A 24880-nucleotide genomic window follows, 5' to 3' on the forward strand; every position below is an offset into this window, starting at 1 on the left:
GCGCGTCCGGAGCCTGTGCTCCGCAACGGGAGAGACCATAACAGTGAGAGGCCCATGTACCAAAAAAAAAAAAAAGAAAAGAAACTAAAAATAAAACTACCATATGACCCAGCAATCCCACTACTGGGCATACACCCTGAGAAAACCATAATTCAAACAGATACATGTACCCAATGTTCACTGCAGTACTATTTACAATAGCTAGGACATGGAAGAAACCTAAGTGTCCATCAACAGATGAATGCATAAAGAAGATGTGGCACATATATATAATGGAATATTACTCAGCCATAAAAAGGAACAAAATTGAGTTACTTGTAGTGAGGTGGATGGACCTAGAGTCTGTCATACAGAGTGACGTAAGTCAGAAAGAGAAAAACAAATACCGTATGCCAACACATATATATGGAGTCTAGAAAAATGGTACTGAGGGACCTAGTGGCAGGGCAGGAATAAAGATGCAGATGTAGAGAATGGACTTGAGGACATGGGGAGGGAGAAGGGTAAGCTGGGACGAAGTGAGAGAGTGGCACTGACATATATACACTACCAAACATAAAATAGATAGCTAGTGGGAAGCAGCTGCATAGCACAGGGAGATCAGCTCGGTGCTTTGTGAACACCTAGAGGGAGGGGATATGGGAATATATGTATACATATAGCTGATTCACTTTGTTCTACAGCAGAAACTAACACAACATTGTAAAGCAATTACACTCCAATAAAGATGTAGAAAAAATAAAATAAAAAGCATCTATCTTCCCTGAAAAAAAAATACATATAAGGTAAGAAATGTCATGCCATAAGAAATTTAAAACTATCATTTAAATAGCAGTTTATAATTAGATAGCACTTATTCACACATACTATCTCATCTACTCTGAATAACTATTATTTTAGGTGCTATACAAAGACAACTTTAAGAAAATATAAAGGAGTTGTTTCTAGAACTTCATTGAGGTTAATAAAAATATACTGTATACCAAGGCTTTAAAAATTATTTTAATGTAGACAATTTTAATCGACTGAAAGTACTGACAGGTTGTCTCTGTATTCTTTAATGGCAAATAGAAAATGGCTAAACGAGTCGCAGAAGGATTTTGATTGAGATTTAATAAATTTTAAAATAAACAACTTGTTAATCATCAAAATGCCTTATTGATGTGCACTTATAAAAATCTATCCTGAATATAGTCAAACATTAAAATGAAAAAGATATGACAAGAGAAGTGATGTGAAGGGCTTTGGATACCTGTCCTATAGATGTCATGTGGGGTGTGTGACAGGATAACCCTCCTCAGAAAACAGTGATCTTCCTATTCTGTTAATACAGAATTTTCCTTTTTTTAATTATAAAAATATTCTATAATCATTATTGAAAAATATTGAAAGATTTATAAGAAGAAAACCTTCCATCATCATAACCTATAGAAAAATTACTGTTAAAATTTACATTTCTGTTCAATTTTTCTGTTATACTTAAATAAAATTCCTACACTTGATACATAATTTTTTTGCCTTAACATGTTTTGAACCTTTTCCCCTATTTTCTAACATTTCATAAATATTGTTTCAATTATTGTGAACTATTCTATGTAGAGAATCGGGCCATCCATTTACTATCATTTACCTAATTTTGGGTGCTTGGCTTGTTTATAATCTTTCAATGTTTTAATAATGTGACAAACATTTTTGCATAGGAAGTTTGCATTTTTAAAGAATTTCTTTCTAGTGGATTCCTATGAGAATTACACTGTCAAAAGGATGACTGTTATCTGCATTTTAATACTTATTATCAAATTATTCCTCCAAATTTTGTTCAGTATGCTCCCACCAGCAGAGTAACTATGGACTTATTTCATTTACTTATTCAACAGATATTTAACAGAAACTTGCTGTGTCCAGGCACCATGTGAACTGCTGGGGCTGACCTATTGAATACGATAGGCACTATGCTGTTTTTTAAGAGAGGAGTGCCAATTTTACTGCTCTATTACCAGCATTGCATATTTTCAAAGTTTTATCTTTCTGACTTGATGTGGGAATGTTATATTTTATTGCTCTTCTAACTTGCATTTCTTTCATTGCTAGTGATGTTGAACATTTCTCCATATTCAGTGGTCATTTATCGTATTTGCCCTTTGCCCATTTATCCATTAAAGTCTTAAAAAAAGTACGTGGAAACTCATGGATATGCATGTTGTCTTTTCACAGGGACCTCACGAATCTTATTTACATGTTAGAGTGATTAGAGACATTTGGTGGGGTTTTTTATGGTATTTATTTGTTTATTTATTTATTTATGGCTGCGTTGGGTCTTCGTTGATGCACATGGACTTTCTCTAGTTGCGGCGAGCAGGGGCTACTCTTCGTTGCGGTGCACGGGCTTCTCATTGCGGTGGCTTCTCTTGTTGCGGAGCACGGGCTCTAGGTGTGCGGGCTTCAGTAGTTGTGGCACGCGGGACCAGTAGTTGTGGCTCGCGAGCTCTAGAGTGCAGGCTCCATAATTGTGGTGCACGGGGTTAGTTGCTCCACGGCATGTGGGATCTTCCCGGACCAGGGCTCGAACCCGTGTCTCCTGCATTGGCAGGCGGATTCTTAACCACTGCGCCACCTGAGACATTTCTTTTTTTTTTTTTTTTTGCGGTACGCGGGCCTCTCACTGTTGTGGCCTCTCCCGTTGCAGAGCACAGTCTCCGGACGCGCAGGCTCAGCGGCCATGGCTCACGGGCCCAGCTGCTCCGCGGCATGTGGGATCCTCCCGGACCGGGGCACGAACCCGTGTCCCCTGCATCGGCAGGTGGACTCTCAACCACTGCGCCACCAGGGAAGCCCAGACATTTCTTAATTCAATAAAATATTTTAGTACTTTTGCTGCTAAACCGAGTACCCATATTCATCTTGAACAGAGGCTTAAAGCCCTCTTTAGACAGAGTATTAGTACTCCTTGAATGACCCCTTCTTGACTTTGGAGGTAAGAAATGAGATGTAAATGGTATTAAAGTTATGGTGAGTTTACTAGGTTACTTGGTTTCTTCTTGGGCTAGTTGTGGATCTTAGGACATCTTCAGTATTAGACTGGATACCTCTTTTCCTGTTCTGGGAACGGATTGATCACGTGAAGGGTTCATATTGGAAGGCAGAGTGGTAATCAATATTGTAGGCTGAGGTCACTGACAGGGGCCGAAGACAATAATGTGTGAAATTTAGGATAAATTGCTTTTGGGTTTTTGTCTGGATTTACTAAGACAGGGGAGTTGTTTGGGCAAATGATGCCTCCTTGGGGTCTCTTTGAAGTGACCATCTAATGAATCAAGGAAAGGGCAGTTAAATCCCTCTCGGTGAGAAGATCAAAAGAGGAATGACATGGCTTACACGTCATACGCCAAGGGCTATCAGTTGACCTTTCTTAAGCATGGGGAGAGGAGGTTGGATACTTGGGAAGTTTTTGTTGTAGAGTGACCTTTTTTATCCTTTCCATTTTTCTTCCTTTTTCTCCTTATCTTCAGTTTCTATAGGCCTGTCCTTGCTTAATTATTCAGCATTGTATCTCATAATTTCAACCTTGAATCTCTCTTTTCTTGAACAGCTAGGGAAGTAAAATAATCCCATTCTCTTATGAAAAGATCTTTGAATTCATTTCCTTTTCTCTTGTATGGTATTATCTACTTTCTCTACTTAACAGGAGTTAAAAGATATAGAGATGATTCACACCTACTGATAATTTCAGCATATCTTTTAGCCTTATGTGTGTCCCCCCCCACCCCCGCCATCAAATCTTTTACCAAAGGTTGGGTTTCATATGTTTCCTGTTTCCTTAAGTTGACGAGGATGCCAATGAGTAAAAACTGCCAAAAAGTGAGCCAACAAAAGAAGAATCCAAGGGCTTAGTCAAAGGATGGGCAAAAACGTGGCACACGTACCACTACTCTCCCCTCCCGTGTCAGGGAAAACAGTGCTACTCAATCACAAGACTCCTACTGAGCCTGAACATGGCCTCAGAATTCTTGCCAATGTTGCTTTCTGGCCATTCCCTCCCAGTGTCAGGGCATCCAAGCTGAAACCTATTTTATTTTCTTAATGTAAGATATACAAACATACCTCCAGGGCTTTAAGAGTTAACTATAATTCAGAAGTAATATCTGTAATATACTAGCATTTTTCTTTTCTTTCTCTTCAAAGAGGGACTACCATAATGCCATCTGTAGAGAAGAAAATCTGATTTGATAACTGGCATTGCTATAGCCAACCTTGTCTGAGACTTAGTTATATGTTTCAGGTAATGATAAGTGTTATGGATAAAATAGTTCAGAGAGAAAATGTTGGCAGAGGGCCAGTGGCAAGAAGGCTTCTCTGCTGGAAGGATATGTGAGCAGAAACCTGAGTGGTGTGAGGAAATCAGTTACATGATGATCTGGGGGACAGAATTCCAGCAGAAGGAACACCAAGTATAAATCTCACCAAGTGAGATTAGCTTACAGAACGACAAGAAGGTTGAGGTGGCAGAATGAATGAAGTGAGTAAGGGAGATGGGGAGAAAGAGGTAGACGGGTCAGGTCAGGTGAGGTCCTTTAAGGCCAGGAGTTTGCCTTTTTTTTTTAACTTTTATGGGAAGCCATTGGAGGATTTTGATTTGAGGAATTGTGTGACATTTTAAAAGATCCCTTGGATGCTTTGGGATAATATTAGGGGGGCAGGAATGAAAAAGTGAGACGAGCTGGGAGGTTATTTCAGTTGCCCAGATGAGAATAGATAGTGGCTTAGACTGGGTGGTAATGACATACGAAGTGGTCAGATGTAGGATACCATTTGGTGTTTCATCAGATAGGTCTTGTTCTTAACAGTGTGGAATATGAGAGAAGGAGAGGACTCAAGGATGAGGCAGGTTCTTTTGGAGGGGAGGGGGGCATGCAGCTTCAATCCCTGGTTCCCTGACCAGGGGTTGAACCCGGGGCCACAGCAGTGAAGGCACCGAGTCCTAACCACCGGACCACCAGGGACGTCCCAGGGATGAAGCAGGTTCTTAATCTTAGAAACTGAGTGAATATTGATGCCATTTGGTGAAGTGGGAAAGACTGAGGAAGGAGCAAGATTTGGAGGAGAATCACGAGTTTGGGATCCGTATTAGTCATGTAGTGAATCGTCAGTGCCTGTGTGAGACAGGAGAGGGAGAGGTCTGGCTGGATACATTAACTTGGGAGCCATTAGAATTTAGGTGGTATTTAAAATTTGGGGGCTGAATGAGATGACCAAGGGAGTGGGAGAAGATGGAGAAGAGGGTGTAGTACAGATCTTTGGGTGTTGAAACATTGAGAGCTGTGGCTCTCAACGGGGTAACATCTAGCAATGTCTGGAGACATTCTTAGTTGTTACAATTGATGGGGGGAGGAGGGCGGGGCGCTACTGGTAACTAGTGGTTAGAGGCCAGAGATGCTACTAAATATCCTACAGTGCACAGATCATCATCACATAATGTGGAATGATCTGACCTCAAATGTCGATAGTACTAAGGTTAAGAACCCTGCTGTAGAAGTAGGGAGGGCAAGGAGCCAGCAAGAGTGACTAGTGAACTAAGATGAAAATTGGAAGAGTGCTAAGGATGGGATTTCTAGAAAGGTATTTCAAAACTGACAAAAATGTGTGTTCACCTCTGCCTGATGCTCCTGAGAAGTTGCATGAGAGGAAGACTGAGAATTGATCACTGGATTCAGTAAGATAGAGGATTTGGGGATGCATCTGTAGGATTCAAGATTCCTTTGAAGGCTAATATAGTCAAATGATGAGATTTATACATTTTCCTAAAATCAAGTACTTGTTAAAGAAAGCTGACCCCCACTTTTTTTTTTTTTTCAGCCACAGAGGCAATACCAAATGAAATTTTTGGTATTTTTATTGTTTAGCCTTTGTGAAGTACTGATTTCAACTGACTCTGGTTAGCTTAACCAAAACAGGAATTTATTTGTAAAATACTATGGTATTTTTATGAAGTTAAGGAAAGATTGATTAATTGAGTGTTGGGCCGGGTGGCAACCATAAATATCTGCTCATAAGCAAGATTTCATGGACCTTTTCTATCATTTACATGACCTGGATACAATTGACTCTTAGTCTCTTTTTCCTGGTTTATTTATTTATGCAAAAGAAATACATTAGCATTAGCTTGGGTCAGATAGCTATTTTATGACCAGTCCCTTCTTTTTTTTTTTTAATGATACCCTTTTAATTAATTAATTAAAATTTATTTATTTTTGGCTGCATTGGGTCTTCGTTGCTGCGCGCAGGCTTTTCTCTAGTTGCGGCGAGCGGGGGCTACTCTTCATTGCAGTCCCGGCTTCTCATCGCGGTGGCTTCTCTTGTTGTGGAGCATGGGCTTTAGGCTCACGGGCTCAGTAGTTGTGGCTCGCGGGCTCTAAAGTGCAGGCTCAGTAGCTGTGGCGCATGGGCTTAGTTGCTCTGCGGGCTCGAACCCGTGTCCCCTGCATTGGCAGGCGGACTCTTTACCACTGCGCCGCCAAGGAAGCCCGACCCATCCATTTTGAAAAGTCCAGATCACATTTGCTGCTCAGAGCTCCCCCCACCCGCCCTGCTGCCTTAGGTTCTCAGAGTAGTTCCCAGGAAAGCGAGAACAGTGAAGGGACAGGCCAACATTCTAGAGATGCTACTAGAGATTTTACTCCTTTATCCTACATATCTGTACATCCAAGCAGGTCCTCAATAACTTTGCTCTAACTTTACCGTGTATAACCACAACACTTCTTCCTTTACAGGAGATAACACACTTGTACAGTTACTGGATCCAGAAGTGATATCATGAGGACCCTGTTCTTTGAGTTCACAGTCACTGAATAGTGTTCATTTCTCCTCTTGTCCCATCATGATCCATTTAAATATTTTGCAACTTATAAATCAAATGAATATTTTTATTGCAATTAATATACCCTATATGTTAGTGAGACCCCCCAAACAAGGAGGGGGCAGAAAGAGAAAAAGTTAATAGTATTAATTGAAGGAATAAATAGGAAGAATTCATCAATCTCTAGATATCCCAAGAGTATCTAAGAAAATGCAGGTTTAGTCAAGATGCCCTGTTTACCTAATCGCAAGGTTATAAACTACACTGAGTCTTTCCCCATTCATTACCCATTTCAAGTTGTTCTTGCCTTTAGCCAGCATTTCAGGGGTCTGAATTCCTCTGGGGTCTGAACTTTTATTTCTGAGGGGTCTCAACCTTCACCAGTCCAGCCTAGATAACATTATGAGAGTCTCCTGCTAACCTGTCCTCCAGATTCCTCTCATACCCACGGAATCCTATTTCCCTCTGATGGGATAAATCATGCTAGCTATTAATCAAAACCCCTGCCCTGCCCCCTTTTCTTTTTTGCCTGTTCTTTTCCTGGTGGGAGGAGCTCAAACTAGCCCAGAGGAAATCTGTTTCCAATTCTGAGAGATGACTCCTGCCCCCGACCCCTGCCCAGTGCATTTGGCAATGAAACATCCCGAGCACCCAGACCACTGGTCCTAGACTCATTTACTCTTAACCCCTCAGTTTCTAGTCCCCTGTACAGGCAGTGAGACAGATAGCATCATTTATTAATCACCAGAGTAGAACGTGGACTTCCTGTTTTGGAGAGCTCCCCAGCTTACAAAGTGCTGGCTCACAGGGCACTTCCACTGTCTCTGAGAATCCTCGGAGAGGGTCAGTCTAACTCTGCTTAACACGGAAGCCATCACAGTGAGATTTCAACACTCTTGTTGTTTTTTCTTTTAGTGGAGCAAATATTAAGATTCAAAATAGGCTTGGTTTAAAACTAGAAATTATTTTTAAATTTCTGCAAAGAAAACGGCCTCAAATCCCTTCAGCAAAGTAACACCTTTATTAATCTACATCAAATTACCCAACTTTTTCTTTACTGTTTTCTCCTTTCAGTTAATTCACACTATCCTTGATTCCATGGCAAATTATAGAACTATTTTAGAATACAGTTAGCTGGAAGACATTGCTGCAGGAGTGGTAATGGTAATGGTGATATGCTGCTGTATATTACCAGCTTCCCGAGTAATTGTGTTTTCATTTCCTCTCGTTCTCAGTAGACCCATTTTGGGTACATGTCATGTTTTAATTGTGCTGCGTTCTCTAATATATCATTTCCTCTAACCTCCTACCAGGGTGGTCGTGGCTCTCCTTAGGAATTTTCTGCCTTGCTGTCACTGATAGACATGACTGTCATTTCAAATAAAGGAAGAGAAAATAAATTATCTGTTGCATCCCTTCATTAGCAACGAGTCACTGCAGTGCCTCAGGCTAATATTTTAAATGATAAATGGTGAACATTTGTCAAGAAAGTCCACATCTCTGTACGTAAATCATATGTAGGCCCACAGTAAAAAACCTTACACCTGAAATACTTGTCAGCACAATATAAGTCAGTCTAATCCTCTTCGTTCTTGTGAAGCCATTATTGACAGTCTTGTGCCTGTTTATAATTTCTCAGCAATGCTAGACTCAGAGGTTCCTATTCTATTATTTGTTTGGTGGAATCATTCCAGGGAATAGTTATCATGAACTTGAGTGTATTGATAAGTTCTTCTGGGCTGAAAAATATCTGATGAACTCAATTCTATTCTTAGTATAGATTTAGCTCACGTTATGGATCAATTGCTTTCCTGAAAGATTTGCCTATGAAGTTAATTTCCTTCCAGTAAATTGATGTTTCTACTGACATGCATTTTATTTATTTTTTATTTTTTTCTTGCGGTACGCGGGCCTCTCACCGCCGCGGCCTCTCCCGTTGCGGAGCACAGGCTCCAGACGCGCAGGCCCAGTGGCCATGGCTCACGGGCCCAGCCGCTCCGCGGCATGTGGGATCTTCCTGGACCGGGGCACGAACCCGGGTGCCCTGCATTGGCAGGCGGACTCCCAACCACTGCGCCACCAGGGAAGCCCCCTGACGTGCATTTTAAATTGGAGCTATGTTTTCTGGTAGACAGTAGCCCCAAGACATAGTAAAATCACATTTGAGATTATAGCAGTCCCTTCACGGGGGAGAAAAAAAGGCAATTTTCAGATAGTGATAAAATGTAAAAACAAGTTATTAAATTGAAGATGAGTAGGGTTAATTTTATGTTTGACTAAATGGGTTCAAAGTATAAAGGAGAAGAAACCATGATAACTTAGCTGAACAAAACATTCTGTAAAGACCCTGTGTCCTCTGATACTTGGCAGGAAAACATGAAATTCTTTTTGGTGGCTTAGGTTTTGTTTGCTTTTTTCTCTTTTTTTAAATTTTTTTTTCCTTTGGAGATATACTTGCTGAAGGGAGAATGAGAAACAACTGAAATATTTCAAAATGAATCAAATAGAATATGAGAACATATTGTTGAACTGTTAATTTGAACTTGAAAGTGAACCCTTTGGAGAAATGAAGTTTCTTTTTGCCTTCCACAGGATCTAATTCAGCACCGAATAAAAAGTAATAACTCTAACAGCAAGGGTGTATATAGTGTTTATGGTATTTAGTTTCCCACTTTTTAAACTATAAATTATACTTTGATGGGCATCTTATAATATTTCTTTATAATAGATCTTGAATAACAAAATGATTATTCTTCTAGGATAGAGTCACACAAGTCAATTTTTATTGGTTAAAGGGCAAGAACAGGGCTTCCCTGGGGGCGCAGTGGTTGAGAGTCCGCCTGCCGACGCAGGGGACGCGGGTTTGTGCCCCGGTCTGGGAGGATCCCGCATGCCGCGGAGTGGCTAGGCCCGTGAGCCATGGCCGCTGAGCCTGCGTGTCTGGAGCCTGTGCTCCGCAACGGGAGAGGCCTCAACGGTGAGAGGCCCGCGTACCACAAAAAAAAAAAAAAAAAAAAAAAAAAAAGGTAAGAACATATTTAACATTTTGGAATAGGTGTCAGCAAACTTTTTCTGTGAAGAGCCAAAGCGTAAATATTTTTGACTTTGTAGGCCATAGGGTCTCTGTGGCTTCTTCCTCCTCCCCGTCTGCCTGCCCTTTCCTATTCCCCTCCTGATTCACCACCCCCCCCCACGCCTCTTTCTCCTTTTTCCCCTCCTTCAAAAATGGAAAAAATGCAAAAACCATTCTTAGCTCATGGACTGTACAAAAACAGGCTGTGTGCTGTATCTGGCTGCTGGACCAGACTTGTCAACCCCTGTTTCAGATATATATTGCCAAATAGCTTTTCAAGGATGTATACCAACTTACTCTCTCACCAGGAATCTTTGAGAGTATTTATTTCACAGTAGTTTCCTTGTATTGTTTTAATATTTATATGAGGACATTCATTCTAGATTATTTTTCAAAATGTGCAGTTTTAACATTTATTACTGTTTCTTTGGTCGCGGAAGTTTAATACTCTAGGTCCAGTTCAAAATAGTCCACTAAAGACATTCATTTGGTGAGGCACTGAAATCAAATAAATCCATTTCTAATGTGTAAGAACTTAAAATGGTCAGGAAGCACTCTCAGCTTCCTGTCTCACGAACCATGACTAAGTTACCTAGTGGAAGCCTCCCTCCTCTGGACACTGAAATCTCTGAACCCACCAAGCCCAAGGTTGCAAGGATAGGAAGTAAAAATTATGCAAGTGATTAATGAGGTGTAATAGTGTGAGGGGGCCTCTCTCACTTCTACTTTTGGTCCGCAGACCTGTGTATTCCGGGAGAATGAGCACCAAATTTTTCCTTCTAGTTGAAAGCATGTACTGTATCTTTGGGGTAATTGCAGAGATTTGTGACACCATCAAAGATTTGAAAGATGCAGGGATGGTGATTCATACCATACTCCCATTTAAATTCTCTTTTGGCTAGTGAGAAAACAGATGGCTTTCAGAGAATGTCTGTATTAGTCTAAGCTTAATTACATGGGGATGCAAATTGCAAGCACTGTTTCAGATATGGTATACTTCCTGAGTATATCAGCACAGCCCCTGAGAGCTGATATGCATTTATTGATACAGAAATGCTTCATTTTCATACCAATCAATTCATCTTCATCTGGAAGGGACGGCAGTATACTTGTCACTGGCTTACTTTAGGGTATGACAGTTTACCTTTTCTCTGTCATAAAATCGAAAGGAGTTTGATCATTTTGATAGCACTTAAAATATTATACTGGCCTATTACATTGCTGCTATTATGCTAACTGGGTATGGGAAGCATCAGATAGCAAGTACCCCAAATGCCTTAATAATACAAAAGCATGCTAAAAGGTATGAAGTAAACCCCATTCCTGATTCCAATTACTCTATCAGTCAGAGTCCTGGCAGAAAATAGATGGTATATTCAAAAGGGTTTAAACTGAAAATAACTTAATGAAGAGATTATGTCCAGACCAATTAAGAAAACCAGTGTGAGTTTGTGAGGTTCCCAGAAACTAGCAGCAGCAAAAAGTCATTACCAGCCCTAGGCCTGCAGGGGGAAAGGGCAGAGACAGAATTACAGGAAGCTGGCAAGAACTGGAGATATGGAACAGGGCCAGGTGGCAAAGATATGGTTGCTAAAGAAGAAGCCACCTTTAAAAACCTTGATCCAGCAGGTCTGAAGTGACACAACCTCTTTCTCCTTTTGCTGTCCAGTTTCTTGCTTTTTATGTGAGGTGTTCTCCTCAGCTGTCTCATAGTCATTGATTGTACATGCTTAAGGTCTGGAGATCAAAAAGCTTTTTGGAAGCTCTGAGTGCCCATGAAAGGATACTGGATTTGAGCTTCACTCTAGGATGATATGGGATAGCTGTTTATCAAGGAACCTCAAATATTACTATCTCCATGTTCTTTCTCTTAAGCTAGTAATGTTTCTCCTAGAATAATATTCCAGTACCTGCCTAGCGCTAGAAACTAAGTTTTCTTGGAGCCTAGTGGGGTGAAAAAAGCTAAAACCTTAGCATTTAGCATTTAAGAAGCAGATGGTTACGGAGTTCTCTGTTTTCTATGAGTTAACCATACATCAATTCTGCCTGATATCCCCCAGTTCAGAGAATAAATGTTAGGATGTTGACCAAAGTGGGAGAGGGGCAGTCACTTGTTGGTAAGTAAGGCTATAAATTGCCTTCTGATCACTGCTTTGGCTGCATCCCCAATATTTTCTAATTTCCCTTGTGATTCTTCTTTGACTTACGAAGTTATTTTGAAGTATGGTGTCTAATTTCTAAATATTTGGGATTTTTCCAGATAGCTTTCTGTTATTAGTATCTAATTTAATTCCACTGTGGTCAGTGAATATATATTTTGATTCTTTTAAATGTATTACCTTATTTTATGGCCCAGTATGTGGACTGTTTTGGTAAATTCCATATGCACTTGAAAAGAAAATGTATACTGTAGTTATAGGATGGAGTATCTTATAAATATCAGTTAAGTAAAATCAGAGGCAATGTTGTTTAATTCTTCTATATTCCTGTCAATTTCCTGTCAACCTGTCCTGTTAATTACTAAGAGAGGAGTGTTGAAATCTTCAAATTTAATTGTGAATATATATATATTTCTCAGTTCAGTTCTGATAGTTTTGCTTTATGTATTTTGAAGTTCTGTGGCTAGGTACAAAGAAATTTAGGACTGTAAATATCTTTTTTTGATGAACTGTCTCCTTTATCATTATAAAATTTCTCTTTTTATCCCTGGTAATATATCTTACTTTGAAGTTTATTTTTGTCTGATATTAATATAACTACTCAAGCTTTCTGTGATTAATGTTTGCATGATATAGCTTCTCCCATCCTTCTATTGTTAACCTATTTATAATTTTACATTTAAAATGAGTTTCTTATAAATAGCATATAGTTGAGTCTTGCTTTTTTTATCCAGTTTGATAAACTCTGGCATTAAATTGGAGAGTTTAAGTGATTTATATTTAATGTAACTATCAGTGTGGTTGAGTTTTAGTCTACCTTCCATTTTTTTGGTTCCCTTTTACATAACTTTTGTCTTCTTTTGGATCAAGTACTTCTAGGATTCCACTTTGTGTCCATGTCCACTGTTGGAGATACCATTTTAAAAAACTGTTTGCTGTAGAGTTATATGTAACTTTAATTTATCACAATCTATTTTAAATATTATTATGCCACTTCATATAAATGTATGACTCTTAAAACAGAATATTTCCATTTCTCTCTCTTGGATATTGTGCTGTTGTCAACATTTTATATCTACATATGTTATAAACCCCAGAATACATTATTTTGCTTCAGTTAATTATATCTTTAAATAACTTCAATAATGAGAAAAAAGTCTTGTGTATTTATTCACATGTTTATCAGTTTTGGTGTTTTCCAAATTTTCTTCTGATTTTTTTTTCCCCTTTGCCTGAAAAAATGTGTTAACACTTCCTGTGGTCTAAGTCAGCCGGAGATAAATTGTCTAGCTTTTAAGTTTCTGAAAAAGACTTTATTTTTCTTTCATTTTAAAGATATTTTCACTGGATATAAAATTCTAGGTTGACTTTTTAAAAATCTCTTATCATTCAGCACTTTTTACCTTTCTTCACTTTAAAGTTGTCATTTCATTTTCTTAATGCTTGCATATTTTGACAAGAAGTCTGTAATTATTCTTTTCTTTGGTTTTCTAAACATAATTTTTTTCTTTTTTACAATATTTTTCATCACTGGTTTTTAGCAATTTTACTTATTATGGTTTTCTTTTGTGTTTATCTCCCTTTAGGTTCATAGAGCTTCTTTGATCTAGGGGCTTGTAATTTTTATCAAATTTGGAAAATTTTCAGCCAGTTTTTCTTTAAATATTTTTCTGTCTCTCTTAGACCCCTGCTTCTAATTTTACATATATTAGACTGCTTGGCAATGCCCCATAGGCCACTGGGGCCCTATTAATTATTTTCAGTCCAGAAATCACCTCTTAGCTAGAAACCAAGGCAATTTATGAGGCTCACTTCATTTGCTGTACCTCTTTCCAGGATTATAATACTGCATTGTTTGCTATCAAATATCTAAAAATAGTTGTTTCCTATATTTTGTTTAGTTTTCAGTTGTTTATGGCAGGAGGTTAATTCCAGGCTCTGGGTTCAGAACCTAATTCTCCTGCTTACAATTTGACCCTGGGCAAAGTTAATGTCTCTATTTCATTAGTTTTCTCATCTTTAATACTTTACACCTAACTTGCAGGATTATTGTGAAGATTCTTAGTAATGTGTAACATATATAAAGTGTGTGATGCATAGTAAATGTCCCATTTGTAGGATGTTACTTACCCTTAAGAAAATGAATTTGTGGAGAGAGAAAGTGATAATCAGGCCTCAGCTAAGGTTGTTGGGATAAAGTGCCAGGATCCTCTTCAGTACTAATGCCTGGGGGAAGAAGGGAGATAGAAAAACCCTGTTGCCTATGATGCCTAAGACACCTTGGCAGAAGGGTTCATTAAAAACACTTGCTGTTTCTAGGATGCCACTACTTAGCTACTCTGCTGAAGAACTCATCACTTCAGTTCCAAATCACTGAGTGGTCAAGATAATCTCCAAACCTTTCTGGTTAGAAGGACAAAGGTCACTGATAGACAACTAGACCAGCCCCATTGGCTCTGTGAAGTCAGTTGTTGGTCAAACAGCTGGGGTGGGGCTAAGGCTCGGGTAGGAACTAACTCTGTAATATAGCAATTTCTCTCAGAATTTAATATTAGAAAAACCTTTGTCAGCCCATAGGATCAGTCTTTCTTCCTTCTGATAATAGGGGTGAAATAACTAAATGCTCTTTCATTCTTGCTTTATAAGGACACTCAAAGCCATATTTTGTTCTTAATCTCTTAAATGTTTACCCTTAACATGGGCATATGTGCCTTCTTTTTTTCTTTGTATCAGTCTTGTTATGTATATTCATTTTTTTGGTGAATTTCTTAAGATCATTTCTTTTTGGAAAGAGATTTTTAAAAATTGTTTATTATATATTTTATTATTCAAGGCTTAGTATTTTGTACTGCCTTAGCTATTAATATAATTGGTAATTATGTCATATCTCTTCAAGAGGTGGGTTCCCCATTGGTGAAACTATCCCCATAATAACTGGAACAATGTGACATAAAAAGAAAAAAAGGCTATTCAAATGTATTTATAATGAATACTATAAGAAATGTTTTCATTCTTGTTCTTCAATATTTTTTGTTAATAAGCAAGTATATTCCTCATGACCAAACATACCAAAATGTGTTGATAACCTAGGCATTTGAGGTACCAATATCAATTTCTTCAGCATTTACTATCTGTGAATGGACAGAGGTTCTTAATGTCTCAGTGAACATTACAGCCTTCCAGATCTGATCCTTTCTTGATCTTTTCTGCACCAAACCTTACTTAGGTGCACCTGCTCCTACCTTGTATCCTTTCTAAGGCAGAGTGACTCAGCAGCATTTGTGCTACTTTAAGTACATGCCCCTGTTTTCAGGTGTTAAAATATCCAGTTTAACTATAGCCACAGTTCAGTTTCCTGGCTTGAGTACTATTTGCCTCTCATCTAACATTTGTATTCTTTATAGGAAAAGATCATGGAAAGAGGTTAATGTAATAATCATAAAAATAGATATTGATGTACCTCTTTAAAAAGCGATTTCATTTACAGCTATGCCTATAAATAGTTTCATTCATGCTGTAGGCTCCTGTGTTTGACCTTCGGGGAAGATGTGTCGTAGGGTGTCTATGAAGTTCCCTGAGGAGCTGCACTTTTTGGAGATGATCAGCCACTTACTGGGAGCTATTGCATTTGATGATGTGAATTCTATTTTTAGGACTTGAACAGATTTGGGATCTGCTGCACTGGAGTGCTGCTGTGAATTCTTATGAGCTTAATTTTTCTTCTCTGTATCTTCTTTGACAAGAAAATAGTCCTTAACATGAGTATGTGATGTGTAATATGCCCTCACTGTAAACAGCTTTCTCTTTTTTTTACATACCCCGTCAATTCATCACACCCACTCCAGGAAAAGTTTTCTGGAGGAAAACAGTTTTCAGCACAGCTAAATATCAGGCATATTCTTATTATGTTCATTTTATTAATGAGGAAATGATTCAGGGAAGTTTAGTAATTCCACTAAGGTCAAAGAATTAGTAAAGATCACAGTTAGGAATCAATCCCACCTGTCAAATAGTTCCCATCTCCTACTTCCTCAGACCTCAATATTCCCATCTGGGAATTGGCAGTAGTGTCCTTCTCTAAATAGCATGCAAGATTTCCCTGGAACCTGGATTTTAGTTCTGCCTTTGCCACTAGCTGGGTATGTTGGAACTATCGCAATCTTCCTGGATTTCTGTTCCCTCAGCTATAAAATGAGCAGTAGGTGGGGAGATACGTAAGATCCTTCTAACTCTAAATTCTATTGTATTTTATTTGAATTTGCCCATAATTTTAGAAATCCAAATGACACTGCATTTGTTTGATGGAATTGAATGCTTTCTTCATAGGCTGTGAAACTGACATGCCTACTCCCCCTGTCTGTCCTATTTCTGGATCTACCCACAGCCCTCCATACCTCTGTACACCTTCCACCTGTCTGTCCTTGCTCATAATTTCTCTCTCTACATACTTCTCACGAGGAGAGTTAGAGGCTGGGATGGATAGATAAGATGTTTTCTCAGAGTTATAGCTACCTAGCTGGTTTAGTAACATTATATCATTAAATATCACAAGGAATGAAAATGGGGACAGTGGGGTTGCTGAGGGTTGATCTCTAACTGACAGATAGCAGCCATGAGAGTTTACTTTTGCCAAAGCTCTGTCTTCCTAGATATAGACATGAATAATTACACACAAGCACACACCCTCTTTACAAGTACTTAACAATGTCACTTTCCATTAGCTACACATCTAGATTGCTGTCTCTCTTGCTTGTAAGTACATGTTTGAATAACATAATGGAAGACAACCTGTCTCCCTTTACATATCAGTTCTGATATTCACAGTTGAGAAAACTTCACCTCTTTGGATTTAAGTCAAGTATGATGGATGGCCTTGAGAGCTACAGCATAGGAACAAAAACTCATGAGAGTTTCAGGCTGAGGGTTTTTTTTTTTTCCCCTCTTCTTTTGGAGGTATAACACTCCATCACTGCTGTCAAGTGAGGGCTCAGTATGATGGGAAAATTAGAGGAGAAAGGCTGAAAGCCACTGTAATTTTGTTCCTTAGGGACTTTTGTCCAAATCTGTTTATACAGTATTTTTGCAAACTTCTCTTTGGAAGTTGGGGTTTGTGTGTGTATGTGTGTGTGTGTGTGTGTGTGTGTGTGTGTGTGTGTGTGTGTGTGTGTGTGTGTGTGTGTGTGATAATTAAAGCCAGTGCCTGGTAAATAAGGTTATTATTTTTAATGAAATGTAGTTTGTGTGTGAATTGTGGTATGAATGAGGAAATGGGTATGCTGTGAATTTTCACCTGATTTTTTTCAAAACCTAATATAGTGTATAACTGTTTTTAGTACAAATTATAAAATAAAACTGTTGTAGCCTTTAAGTCCTCTCAGGTGAAATGGTTGAAAGTTTTTATAGGTATAGTGTTTCTGGTGGGGGCAGATGATGGAGTGTATAAGGCAGCTATTTCAACAAATAAAACCCAAATCTTGATGGCTCATAGCAAATATTTATTGTTCTCATTCATTGGTCTAAGAGTTGGCAAGGTTCACTTGATCTGATCTGGGCTCAGCTGTGTCTGGCTCCAGGCCGCAGGACTGGGTTTGGGTCTGCTCTATGTGTCTTAAGTCCAGGCTCCCTAGCACGTGCTTGTCTTGTGGTGATGGTAGAAACACAAGGCAGGGTGTAAAAACACACAATACCTCTTAAGGTGTTGGCTCAGAACTGTCACACTGTCACACTGCCCACATTCAGTTGGCCAAAGCCAGTCCTCACAGGGCCAGATCCAACATCCATGGACCCAATGTCCATGGACACGGGGAAATATATAACGTCTGTGCCAGTGGGAGGAGCTACAAAGGCAACTGGAAAAGGCCTTTGGTGCATAATCACAATGTAGGAAGGAAGTGAAGACATGGGAACGATAAACCAATGTGCCTCAGGTAGGGAGACTTATGCCATTGGGGGAAGATGAGCTATGGAGACTGCCTCCAGTTTTAAATGGCACGTCACCTTTCCTTTCTGTCTGCTTCCATTGTGTTGATAATTGACAGCAAAATCCTAGTCTGATGTTGTAGGTTAGCATCAGGAAGTGCAGCTCATCTGGGAAAAGCACAGACTTTCAAAGTGGTCTCGAGGTAAGTTGCCCTTCCTGTACTGTGACTGTGCTGTATGTTGTATTAACAGGTGGTCAGATGTGGAATTAACCCGTGTATGTATGTGTGGTCCATCAAGCTGTTGAAATGTTTTTGAGAAACAAAATAACTAATAAATATTCAAGAAAAATTAGATTTATAGTATATGCACATGAAAGGGGAAGACATGATTAAGTTGATAAGACTGTTTTAAGCTTTCCATAAAATGTTCAATGAAAATCTAATACCTCAAAATCTATTTGCATCAGAAAATTAAATGACATTTGACTGTTCTGACAGAATATACTTACCTAACTTCAGGTCATTTTTATCTCTCTTTATTAAATGTATTCAGTTGAAGAGAGCAGTGTGGCCACTACCTATTTTAATAGACATAGACATGTGCTTTATTTTTGACTGTTCAAAAAACTTGAGTTGGTATTATTAAAACTCTCCATTCAAAGACTTACTATTACTATATATATATATATATATAGTAAGAATACAAAAGAATATATATATTCTTTTTAATATTCTTTTGTATTATGGTTTATCATAGGATATTGAATATAGTTCTCTGTGCTATACAGTAGGACCTTGTTGTGTATCCATTCTATATATAAAGGAGTGGAAAGTTGGGGTTAGCAGATGTAAGCTATTACGTACAGAATGGATATACAAGGTCCTACTATATAGCACAGAGAACTATATTCAATATCCTATGATAAACCATAATGCAAAAGAATATAAAAAAGAATGTATATATAGGTACATATATATACATATTCGCTTTGCTGTACAGCAGAAATTAACACAACATTGTAAATCAACTATACTTCAATTAAAAAATTAATTTAAAAAGACTTACTTTATGAGTTTATGTCCTTTGTAATGGTGAATTTGTCCAGTGCCCTCACCTACTTTGTCAGACTTTTGAGAAGAACAGTTTTGTTACTTATTTCTGCCCTTGGTCTTTCCTGTCCTAAAGATCCTTCCCCAAATAACTACGCATCATGGCTTTACCTTGCGTGTTTGCTTCATAGGGATATTGTCTGGTTAAAATTAGGTATTAGAAACTGATTCTTGAAAATTAAGACTACTTCTAAACTGAAGTTACTTTTCATCATTTCTGCCTAAACTTCACGTTGTCTTTCCTCTGCATAAAGTGAGCTGGATTGCATCCCACACCTGTTCATGCAGTGGTGGACAGCCACGGCAGGTGTGTGGGTACATTTGCATGTGTGTCTGTATTTTATCTAAGGACACGAGATCCTTGTAATTGTGGGGCTTCACCACTCTCTTATACCTAAATGATGAACTTCTGCTCACCAGACAATGTGCCTTTGATGATCTAGATATCTTACCTTAGGTGTTATACAGCATGTTCTCTGTGATGTATGTAGCATGTTTTATGTTGTTTTATCAATCTGTGTAAACTGTACCCAAAGCCAGCAGCTATTCCGAAATGAAAGTGAAAAGTGGAGGGGTTTAAAACGAGGGATGTGATTAGTAATTATTACATTTCTGAAGATGAGGTAGCCTGGTGAGAGTACACCATAAATTTTAAAAGGCTTATTTCCGCTTTTCTTGCCAAAGATAATCAGAAATGGTCTAGGAGGGGGGATGAGCTATATAAATGGAAGTTATCTGAACAGAAATATTTTGGGGGGGGGGATAAGCTTTATAAATGGAAGTTAAGAGGGGTCCGAGCTTTAATCTCTTCAGTCTCTTAAAGCATGGCTAGCACTGCCCTCCTCTTGGGGTCGCCATGAAGTCACAGTGGAGGAGCTTAGCAGACTCCCTCCTCTCTGAGGTTCTTTAGGCATTAGTCCTTTTCTATGTCTTCTGAGCAGGAGTGGGGGCACTCTGTAGCACATGAGGCCCTAAACAAAAGCCCAGAAGAAAGTCTGTCTGGAGAAGAGTAGTTAGAAAGAGGCGTATGGAAAAAATGAGGCCAAGTTCCTGAAAAGACCCTCATTCTAAGACATCTTGCTCAGGTGAAGAAAGAGCCTGGTTGTAACCTTCTGGGACCCATGTCTGCAGAGTTGATGCCCAAGGCCCTGGACCTTCATTTTCTCGGTGATCACAGCAAAGTGTTTTGTGGACAGCCTGCCAGAGGGCAACTGTAGAGACACTGTGACCTGCATCACCTTTCAACTTTAAAGTGTGATTAGAAACCAACCCATGGAACAGGCAAACAAAAAGCAAAACCTTGGCTGTTTTCAAATTTTCTTTCTTCTGAAATGCTACTCTAATATAAAGGAGAAGTGTGTTATCCCACAGTCCTTTTGTTAGCGGACTTACTCTCAGCTCAAGTTGCTTTAAGTCAGGTGTTCAACGTGGCGGAAGTCGTTGGCTGGCTTTGGGTCCCTGCCAAAGAGACACTATTACAAGGATTAGGTGTAATAAACACCCTATCATATATCCAACAGTCATCTCTGTTGCAGAAGTGCACTGAGCCTAAACCCTGAACTTCTGCCTGGTTGCTTAATATTCTGCCAAGGTTGCTTACCAGGAATTAGAAAAGGTCCAGGAACCTGAGAGCTCTATGGGACTTTACAAGACCAGTGCTCTAACCCCTGAGCTATGGAGCCAACTGCTCTATGGGACTTTAAAGGTCATCTCGTGGTTTCCAGACTATATTCAAGTGGAACGCCGGTGGCTTGCGACGTGTTTAACGGGTGTCCCTTTAAATGGATTCTGTGGTCATGTAAGTTTGGAAAACACTCTTATCCAGAGCTAAGTTTCTTTAGTAAAGGACAGCTCAAGGTCTTTACTATGCTAACATGAATCGTGGCTCTGGGGATACGACATGTAGCTTTTCTCACACTCACTTGACCACGAAGTCCTTTTATTGTAGAACAGGTACCGCCATCTCGAGAATGCCAGGCAGAGGCCATGGAATCTAGTCATTAAGAGCACGCCCTCTAGTGTTTAGCTGCCTGGGTTCAATTCCTGGCTTTACCATTTACTGATCTTATGATCTTGAGCGATTCGCTTCACTCCTTTGGACTTCAGTTTCCCCAACTAAAATGGGGGCGCTAATGATACCTACCTATAGAGTTCTTTTTAAAACCGAAGAAAGGGGCTAAGAACACTACCTGGCACATACGTGACTATTATCATCCTAACATAGTTCAGATGAGGACTAGCCTGATGCCCTCATTCTGGAGATGAGGAAGTGAGTTCCAAGTAGTGTGTTCCAAGTAGTGTACTCATGCGGTGTCGCTCATTCAACACACTGACCAAGCGCCACTATGCATTTGCATGCATCGTGCATGGCAATTCTATCCCCAGAAAGGAAGATGAACTTGGGGCAGTTCCTTTCCTGGAAAAACACACACTAGTGACTTGGCTCAGGTGAGACCTTTCAGTAGTAAAGCCAACAGCCAACTTTACAGTAGTAAAGTCCAAGTCAAAGGACTCCTGACTTCCGTCCTGCAGCTCATCCTCTGATTCTGTTCTGAAAGAGAACGATCTGTAGAGCCCGACTGGTAAGCGAGGACAGGGAGCATGGAGTACAGCCAGGAGACTTAAGTTTTTTAATTGGATATGAGGGCATATATTTGAATTCATTGTTAGTGTGAGCCAGAAAAAGTAATCAAGAGAAACACTTTTGGAGAAAAGCAAACGCTAAAAATATTAACTAGGAAGGGAAGTCATGGGTGCTATGAAGTGGCCCACGTAGGAGTCCCCAGATATGGCTGGCCTGATGTATTGGTCACCACTGTGTCATTAATGGTCTGCTCTGTTTGGTCTAGGCATCCCTTCTGAGGGCTTCCCCCGGGACTGCTTCAGTGAGCAGACAGCAGCTAAAGACCTTCCCAGCAGGGATGGAGGTGCATGGGTCCTGGCCTACAGAGCAGGACCAGCCTGTCCCTTTCTGCTCCATGAAGAAAAAGAGAAGCCCAACAGAAGCAAATTGTGCTTGGATCTCCATGTAAGTAGAAATCTTTGTGTTTGCGCTATGATTCTTTGCCATTGACAGAGGCTCACTTAATATGCATTTAATGTAAAGTGTGTTTGTAGAGCTGCTGAAGCTACAATTTGTGTGAGTGTCGTCTAAAAATCAATCCGTGGCAGAAAGCAGTTATATATCGGTGAGCTGAAATTTGTGCACTAGAAAGTGACTGTGTTTACAGTTTATCTGAGCATTTACAGAGTACTCTGCTTACATCAGTTTGCTGCCTAAACCTCATGGTGGGAGAACCCATTTGCTGCTCTTAATATCATTTTTCTAAAAATTCGAGAACGTGTGTTAGCTGACTGATAGGATCTGGATCCTCCAGTGAAATTCAAATAGGCTGTCTTCCACATTCCTAAACCTTTCTTTCTCTGCAGCTGCTCAAATAACAGGTGAACAATTTGGCAGGAAATCTGTGGGATAGAGGATGACCCATTAGAAAAACAGGCTTCTCTGTCCCATTCATTCATCGATTCATTGACACAGATGCCTTGACTGATCTGTACAAAGCAGTGGGCTGGGTTTTAGCTACTTCCACACCATAGGTGGCCTGATAGGATTGACCAGACTGTCACAATTGTCACCGCCCCTTCCTCACCTCCCCATTTCCCGTCAGAGATGGGGGTGAGCATTAGGAATCTAACCGGCACTTTTCTTTTTTTTCTGCTCTATTAACTTTAATGCCTGTTGATAGTCTTGTGTCCCTGATTTCTTTGAATGACTTCCAATTCGTTATTTTCAAGCCTGAAAGTATGTTGCGTTTTTTTGTTTTTTTTGTTTTGCGGTACGCGGGCCTCTCACTGTTGTGGCTTCTCCAGTTGCGGAGCACAGGCTCCGGACGCGCAGGCTCAGCGGCCATGGCTCACGGGCCCAGCCGCTCCACGGCATGCGGGATCCTCCCGGACCGGGGCACGAACCCGTGTCCCCTGCATCGGCAGGCGGACTCTCAACCACTGCGCCACCAGGGAAGCCCTGAAAGTATGTTTTTGATGAGTGTGGCCTGTAAGGTTCATATGGGTAGGAATTTTCTCAAGCAACCAAAAGCAGAAGAACCGTGCACTTTTCATAATCAAAAAACCATAGTCATCGTATGTCATTTTAGAAAAGAATTCGACATCTCAGTTATTGTAAAAGGCTTGGAATGAAGCTGTAAAATCTACAGCCCTTCATGAGATGAAATGGAAATTTGTAGTTTTTGTTTACATGCCTCTCCCGAAAAAGCAAACTGTGCATCTTGAGATGTGCTCAAAGTAAGAAGTGTAACAGCGACATCTACTGGCCAGATTAAGTTGAGTTTGCCGCAGCAGGAGGCCTGGCGTGTCACCGTGCTGAAATGAATTTTGAAAGACCACTTTCTTTTTCTTCTGTATTTTTAAAAAATGCTGGGTTTATGTGTTTTTTTAACACATTGACTAAACTATGCATTTCTGGTTTTCCTTTTCCTCGGTGAATTAAATTATTTCCTAATTTTACTTTATTTCAATTATAGAAATCATATACAATCCTTTTGTAAAATTTGAAATATTCAGTTAAATTGAAAGAAAAGTAATAACTCATAATCTCAGCAACCACAGACAACAACTGTAAAATTTTGATAAATTTTCTTTGTATTTTTCACTGTGTATGATGGATTTTCAGTGAGGAACTTTTTTTCTTTTAACTTATAGGCATAGATTTTATATCCTTATTACTTTCTTTTTTTTTCTTTGCCTATTACTTTTACATTGCTTGTCCATGTTGCTACAACTTCCTCCTGGATATATTTTCAGTGAATGGATAATGTTCCTCTACATTGTATCTCAAAATTTATTTAATCATTTCTCTGTTATTGGATGTTAAAATTTTTTTTTTTGGCCAAGGGCACGGCATGCAGGATCTTAGTTCCCTGACCAGCTATCAAACCTGTGCCCCCTGCAGTGGAAGTGCGGAGTCCTAATCACTGGACTGCCAGGGAATTCCCTAAAGTTGTTTTTTATTTTGGGATAGTACTACAATTTGGAAATAAATAGCACTACCAATTTTTCTTATACTCCTCCCCTCCAATATTTAGGATAAACTTTGCTTTATTGTCTATAAATATAAGTATTTTTAGGCTTTTGAAACATATCACATAAACAAGGTCTATTTCCTGAACCAGGCTTTAATGGTGTGTGTGTATACACACATATATATAATTATATATATTATATACAATACATGTATAACAAATATAATATTTATATATTACATATATTATATATGATGTATAAATAATATATGTTTATATATAATTTACATAAATATACAATAACATATATATAAATATTTACATGTTTCTTAGTTTTCCATTAATTATAATTTTTAAAAACTGGGGTAGTTTCTTTAGATTATTTTCTACATCAGTGGTTTTATAGCTTGGTCCCTAAGACTCCTCACCTGAAAGCCCTACCCCCTCTTCAGAAGCTGCAATTTGTCTCCTGTGTTCTGAATATTGTTATTCTAAGATGTCTGCTTGGGAGGGTTGTACTGATTTTGCATCCTGTTACTGATCACCGCACCAGCTCGCAAGGACTTCTTTCCTCTGGGGGGCTGTGAACGCTAAGCTCAGGGAGACGTGTATTGCTTTATGATACTTTGATCAGCCTTAAATGTTGGAGAGGACTGCTCGTTTTCAGTTTTGAACCTGATTTGCAGGGTCATCATTAAGAAGTTACTTTTCTTTTTTAACATCTT

At 39.3% G+C, this 24880-nt stretch overlaps 1 protein-coding gene across 1 annotated transcript in view; it reads left to right on the forward strand.

Moving 5' to 3' along the window:
* Window positions 1–24880, forward strand: part of FMN1 (formin 1) — a 397262-nt gene that overhangs the window by 58244 nt on the left and 314138 nt on the right. The window contains exon 2 of the mRNA XM_060146914.1: window positions 21966–22144. Within this exon, the coding sequence (XP_060002897.1) occupies window positions 21966–22144 (179 nt within the window). The remainder of the gene's footprint in view (window positions 1–21965; window positions 22145–24880) is intronic.

Source organism: Lagenorhynchus albirostris, chromosome 1 (assembly GCF_949774975.1).
Source record: "Lagenorhynchus albirostris chromosome 1, mLagAlb1.1, whole genome shotgun sequence".
Classification (NCBI taxonomy): Eukaryota; Metazoa; Chordata; class Mammalia; order Artiodactyla; family Delphinidae; genus Lagenorhynchus; species Lagenorhynchus albirostris.